The sequence below is a fragment of the Orbicella faveolata genome, unplaced genomic scaffold (genome assembly GCF_042242905.1).
Source record: "Orbicella faveolata isolate gen_17 unplaced genomic scaffold, um_ofav_v1 contig_37, whole genome shotgun sequence".
NCBI lineage: Eukaryota > Metazoa > Cnidaria > Anthozoa > Scleractinia > Merulinidae > Orbicella > Orbicella faveolata.
The window spans coordinates 279,385-286,439 of record NW_028301566.1 but is presented as its reverse complement, the minus strand read 5'-3'; the positions used below and the strand labels follow the sequence as shown (position 1 = coordinate 286,439).

Sequence of the window (7,055 nt, the reverse complement as noted above, 5' to 3'; positions counted from 1 at the left end):
GAGCGAATCGTGATTTTGACCAATTTCGCGTTTATTTCCCTTAACTTGGGAAATATATTCTAGTCAAAGGGACTCTAAAGTAACTCCTGATGGTCTTGGTTTTCAGTGAAATGGACAGAGCACAACTTTGGAGCTTCTGGGCAGAAATATAGCCCCACTTTACTTTAAGACTGAAAGAGTAGATGAGACCGCCTTACGCGCATCGTAATTTTGACGAACTTCGAATGGATTTCCCGGAACTTGGGGGATATTTTGCAGTCCCTTGGACGCTAAACTAAGTCCTGATGGCCTTGTTTTGAAGTAAAATGGAGACAACAAAACTTTTTGAACGCTCACTTTCTAGCTTGTGGGCCGAAATATAGCCCCACTTCAATTTAAGACTGAAACAGTAGCCGATACCGCATTTCGCGCATCGTGATTTTGATGAACTTCTGTTCGATTCCCCGGAACTTGGGCAATATTTCTCAGTCCCGGGGACTCTAAACTAATCCCTGATGGCCTTGGTTTGCAGTGAAATGGACACACCAAAACTTTTTGAACGCACACTTTCGGGCTTCTGGGTAGAAATATAGCCCCACTTCACTTTAAGACAGAAAGAGTAGCCGAGACCACTTTAGGGGCATCGTGATTTTGACCAACCTCGGCTTAATTTCCCGGACCCTGGGGCATATTTTGTTGTATCGGGGACGCTAAACTAGCTCCTGATGGCCTTGGTTTGCAGTGAAATAAACACAGCAAAACTTTTTGAACGCTCACTTTCGGGCTTCTGGCCCGAAATATAGCCCCACTTCACTTTAAGACTGAAAGGAAAGCCGAGACTACCTTACGCAAATCGTGATTTAGATCAACTGCGGCTCGATTTCCCGGAAGTTGGGGGATATTTTCCAGTCCCGGGGACTCTAAACTAACTCCTGATTGCTTTGGTTTGCAGTGAAATAGACACAGGGAAACTTTTTGAACGCTCACTTTCAAGCTCCTGGGCAGGAAAAAAGCCTCACTTCACTTTAAGACTGAAACAGTAAGCGAGACCGCCTAACGCGCACCGTGATTTTCACCAACTTCGGCTAAATTTCCCTGAACTTGGGGGATATTTTCCAGTCCCGAGGACTCTTAAGTAGCCCCTGATGGCCTTGGTTTGCATTGAAATGGATACAGCAAAACTTTTTGAACGCTCACTTTTGAGCTTCTGGGCCGAAATATAGCCCCACTTCACTTTAAGACTGAAAGACTAGCCAAGACCGTCTTGCGCGCACCGTGATTTTGACCAATGTCTTCTCGATTTTCCGGAACTCGGGAAATATATTGCAGTCCCGGGGACTCTAAACTAACTCCTTATGGCCTTGGTTTGCAGTGAAATGGACACAGCAAATTTTTTGCACCGCTCACTTTGGAGCTTCTGGGCCGAAACAGAGCCCCACTTCACTTTAAGACTTAAAGAGTAGCCGAGGCCGCCTTAGGCGCATCGTGATTTTGACCAACTTCGGCTTGAGTTGCCAGAACTTAAAAGATATTTTCCAGTCCCGGGGACTCTAAACTAACTCATGATGGCCTTGGTTTTAGGTGAAATTCAGAGAGGAAAACTTTTTGAACGCTCACTTTCGAGCTTCTGGACCGAAATATAGCCCTACTTAACTTTAAGACTGAAAGAGTAGCCGAGACCGCCTTACGCGAATCGTTATTTTGACCAACTTCGCCTCGATTTCGCGGAACTTGGGGGATATTTTCCAGTTCCGGGCACTGTAAACTACTTCCTGAGGGCCTTGCTTTGCAGTGAAATGGGCACAGCATAACTTTTTGAACGCTCACTTTCGAGCTTCTGGGCCGAAATATAGAGCCACGTCACTTTAAGACTCAAAGAGTAGCCGAGACTGCTTTACGCGCATCGTGATTTTGACAAACTTCGGCTCGATTTCCCGCAACTTGGGGGATATTTTGATGTCCCGGACTCTGTAACCTATCTCCTGATGTGGCTTGGTTCGCGGTGAAATGGACACAGCAAAACTTTTTGAACTTTCACTTTCGAGCTTCTCGGCCGAAATATAGCCCGAGTTCACTTTAAGAATGAAAGAATAGCCGACACCGCCTTATGCGCATCGTGATTTTGACCAACTTTGGCTCGATTTCCCGGGAAATGGGGAATATTTTCCGGTACCGGGGACGCTAAAGTAACTCTTGATTGCCTTTGGTTACATTGAAATGGAGAGAGGAAAACTTTTTCAACGCTCCCCTTCTGGCTTCTGAGCCGAAATATAGCCCCACTTCAGTTTAAGACTGAAAGAGTAGCCGACACGGTCTTACGCGCATCGTGATTTTGACCAACTTCGGCTCGATTTCCCGAAACTTCGGGGATATATTCAAGTCCCAAGGAATCTAAGCTAACCCCTGATGGTCTTGGTCTGCAGTGAAATGGACACAGCAAAACTTTTTGCACGCTCACTTTCGAGCTTATGGGTCGAGATATAGCCCCAGTTCACTTTAAGACTGAAATAGTAGCCGAGACCGCCTTACGAGCATCGTGATTTTGGGATACTTCGGCTGGATTTCCCGGAAATAGGGGGATATTTTCCAGTCCCGACGACTCTAAACTAACTCCTGATTGCCTTGGTTTCCAGTGAAATGGACACAGGAACACTTTTTGAACGCGCACTTTCGAGCTTGCTGGCCGAAATATAGCCCTACTTCTTTTTAAGACTGAAAGAGTAGGCGGGAGCGCCTTACGCGCATTGTGATTTTGGGGATCTTCGGCTCGATCTGGCGAAACTTGGGAGATATTTTCCAGTCCCAAAGTCTCTAAACTCACTCCTGATTGTCTAAGATGTGAGTGAAATACAGACAAAAATTTTTGAAGCCTTACTTTCGAGCTTCTGGAGTTAAATCTAAGCCCACTTTACCTTAAGACTGAAAGAGTAGCCGAGACCGCCTTAAGCGCATCGTGATTTTGACTAACTTCGGGTGGATTTCCCGTAACTTGGGGGATATTTCCAGTCCCTTAGACGCTAAACTAAGTCGTGATGGCCTTGTTTTGCAGTGAACTGGACACAGGAAAACTTTTGAAACACTCAGTTTCGAGCTTCTGGGCCGAAATATTGCCCCACTTCACTTTAAGACTGAAAGAGTAGCCGAGACCGCCGTACGCGCGTCGTGATTTTGACCAACTTCGGTTAAATTTCCCGGAACTTGGGGGATATTTTCCAGTCCCGGGGACTCTAAAGTGACCCCGGACGTCCTTGGTCTGCAGTAAAATGGACACAACACAACTTTTTGAACGCTCACTTTTGAGCTTCTGGGCGGAAATATAGCTCCACCTCACTTTAAGAGTGAAAGAGTAGCCGAGAGCGGCTTACGCCCATCGTAATTTTTACCAACTTCAGCTCGATTTCCCGGAACTTGGGGGATATTTTCCAGTCCCGCGGACTCTAAGGTAACTCCTGATGGCCTTGCTCTGGAGTGAAATGGACACAGCACAACTTTTTGAACGCTCACTTTCCAGATTCTGGGCGGGAATATTGCCCCAGTTCACTTTAAGAATGAAAGAGTAACCGGGACCGCCTTACGCGCATCGTGATTTTGACCAACTTTGGCTCGATTTCCCGTGAACTGGGGGATATTTTCCGGTACCGGGGACTCTAAACTAACTCCTGATTGCCTTGGTTTGCAGTGAAATGGACACAGCACAACTTTTTGAACGCTCACGTTTGAGCTTCCTGGCCGAAGCATAGCGCTACTTCACTTTAAGACTGAAAGACTAGCCGAGACCGCCTTACGCGCATCGTGATTTTGGGCTACTTCGGTTCGATTTCCCGAAACTTGGGAGATAATTTCCAGTCCTGGCCACACTAAACTAATTCCTGATGGCCTTGGTTTGCAGTGAAATGGACACAGCCAAACTCTTTGAACGTTTACTTTCGAGCTTCTGGGCCGAAATATAGCCCCACTTCACTTTAAGACTGAAAGAGTAGCCGGGACCGCCTTACGCGCATGGTAATTTTGTCGAACTTCGGCTAGATTTCCTGTGACTTGGGGGATATTTTCCAGTCCCGGAAGCTCTAAACTAACTCCTGAATGCCTTGGTTTTTAGTGAAATGGACACAGGTAACAGGAGCGCACGCTCGGTGTCGAGCTTCTAGGCCGAAATGTAGCCCCAGTTCATTTTAAGACTGAAAGAGTAAACGAAACTGCCGTACGCTTATCGTAATTTTAAGAAAGTATGCCTCAATTTGCCGAAACTTGGAGGATAGCTTCCAGTCTCGAGGATTCTAAACTATCTCCTGATGGACTTAGTTCTTAGTGAAATGGACACAGGTAAAAGGAGAGCACGCTCGGTGTCGAGCTTGTAGAACCGAAATATAGCCCCACTTCATTTTCGGAGTAAACGAGTAGCCGAGACCGCCTTGCGCGCATCGTGATTTTGAGCATCTTTGGCTCGATTTGCCGGAATTCGGGAATATTTTCCAGTCCCGAGGACTCTATGCTAACTCCTGATGAACTTAGTTTTCAGTGATATGTACACAGGCAAAGGGAGCGCACGCTCGGTGTTGAGCTTGTCGGCCGAAATATAGCCCCACTTCATTTTAAGACTGAAAGAGTAGCCGAGACCGCCTTACCGCCTCCTGACACGCTAGCGATGTTTGACTGGTGAACATGTTGTTTATCCGTTAGCCAAAAATTCCAGGTTTTAATCAGAAACTTCCTAAGATTCTGAAATACCTCTAGAGGTGCTTTGAAATTGAGTTCGTTGTGCGTGCGTGAGTGCCATGGCGTCTTACTCGATGAAAAGGCTAAATTTTCGAGTACTACAGTTGGTTTTCGAAGTACTTGTGCTTCTCTCAGCAAGTTATTACGATCATAACTTCTGTGATAGCGATTATATCGGAAATTTGGGTAGATATCAGCAGCAATGTGTTACGGCAGCAAAGCAAGGCCCGACGAGCGCGGCCATTTTGGGACTAAAGGCAGTTTCAGCATTCCAACCGAAGAACTTCAAGCGAAAATTCTTTCACTCTGTGATGAAATATACTACAAATGGTGTTTCAACTTTCAATCCTCGTATTTTGGAGCTCGAAATTTTTAAGGCCTGTGATGTAAACCCGAATCCTGGCCATACTACTCCAAGTGATAACAAGAATGACAAGACAGTCAATTTGTCCAAGGTATGTTTACCAGGAAAAGGTCTCAAACTAGGACAGTGGAACGTAAACAATCTAACGGACACTAAGTTTGAGCAGATAAGGTTATTACTAACCACTAGACGTCAAGAAATCGATGTGCTTTTTCTCCTCGAAACATTTCTTAAACCAAACAAACCTGACTGCGTTCTAGAAATACCTGGCTACACGCTCTTCAGGAAAGACCGGCGAGGAACCAAGAAGGGCGGCGGAATTCTCGCCTACGTTGCTGACAATCTAAAAGTCGAAAGAATTACAAGCCTGGAAGAAATGGATCTAGAAACCGTCTGGTTACAAGTCTATCCCTATAAATCAAATCGCCCGATACTCACAGGAGCTGTTTATCGCCCGCCTTCTTCAACGGCGGACACGGATGCCAAACTGGAGCTTAACATTGAAACAACTTATTTAAGAAACCAAGAAATGTATGTGTTTGGAGACTTTAATATAAAGTTCTTGGATACATATGTCTACAAACATCATCGATTAGCGAAGGCATTAAAAAGCCTAAATTTAAGCCAACTCGTGCACAAAGTTACACGTCCCGTGAGCTCAACGTGTCTCGACCATGTCTACACAACGCATCCTGGTTTTGTTACTGAAATCTCTGTACCAGATATTGGTCTTTCAGACCACTTGCCAGTTTTTATTAGACGTAAATACTCCAAAAAGCAAAGAGATCAAACCCACAGTACCATAGAATATCGTGACTTCAAAAATCTGAATACAAATGAACTATTACATGATCTACAATGTGCCCCATGGGACATTGCCTTTGTTTTTGATGATTTACACGATGTTTTGATTACAATGGAAACAATGCTAAATGACGTTTTGGACAGGCACATTCCACTAAAATCTAAACGCGTCAAGAAACCGAACCAGCCTGCTTGGATGACAAAAGAGATCTTGTCGTCTATGAAAACAAGAGACAAGCTGTTGAAAACGGCGCGAATTTCAAATCTGCCTCCAGACTGGGAACGCTATACGCATGCAAAGGGTAAAACTACAAGTCTCATCAAAAAAACAAAGAGAAGTTTCTTCCGCAAGAAAATCGACGAAAACAAAGGAAATCCAAAAGGAGTTTGGCAAGCACTCAAAACATTAAGTGGGACTAGTAAACCTCGAGTTCGCATCGATGAATTAAACACAGGAAACAACATCATTAGTGACGAAGCTTCCATTGCAAATGAGCTTAATCAGTACTTCGTAAACATCCTAGATCAAATTGGCAAGGAAAACGACGCTGGCGTAGAGTTTGATGACACCAAGCTGAAAAATTTTGTCTCTTCGCGATTAAATGATAATGTGGCTTTCAACATCCCTCCAATAACGCCTAAGCAGATCATTGACACCATAGGGAAAATCGCTTGTAACAAGGCCTCTGGGCACGATGGCATAAGTATTCGTGTACTCAAAATTATTGCACCAGCGTTTGCAAGTCCATTATGCAAACTGCTGAACCTTTCAATATCGACAAACAATTTTTCCAGACCGTTGGAAAGTAGCAAAAGTTACACCATTGCACAAGGGTGGCGCACGAAACGATATCAACAATTACCGCCCGATATCAGTTTTACCTGTCTTTTCGAAGATTATCGAAAAACACGTAGCCAGCTGTCTTCTTAAGTTTTTACATGACAACAACATGTTATATGAGTATCAATCAGCCTTCAGGTCAGGTCACTCTACAGAAACAGCTCTAATCAGACTTACGGATCACATCCTGAAAAACATGGACAATGACGAAGTGACCGGTCTGGTATTTATAGATTTTCGTAAAGCTTTTGATGTTATAAATCACGAACTTCTTCTAAAAAAGCTGTCTATTTACGGTGCAAGCCCTCCGTCTGTTGCCTGGTTTCAATCGTACCTGTCTCAGAGAAAGCA

At 44.6% G+C, this 7,055-nt stretch overlaps 1 protein-coding gene across 1 annotated transcript; it reads left to right on the top strand.

Annotated features, from left to right (window-relative positions):
• Positions 1-4,754: 4,754 nt before the first annotated feature.
• Positions 4,755-6,794, top strand: LOC149101555 (uncharacterized). Its single transcript, XM_089275740.1, has one exon. The coding sequence runs from the start codon at positions 4,755-4,757 to the stop codon at positions 6,792-6,794; it is 2,040 nt and encodes a 679-aa protein (XP_089131866.1).
• The last annotated feature ends 261 nt before the right edge of the window (positions 6,795-7,055 follow it).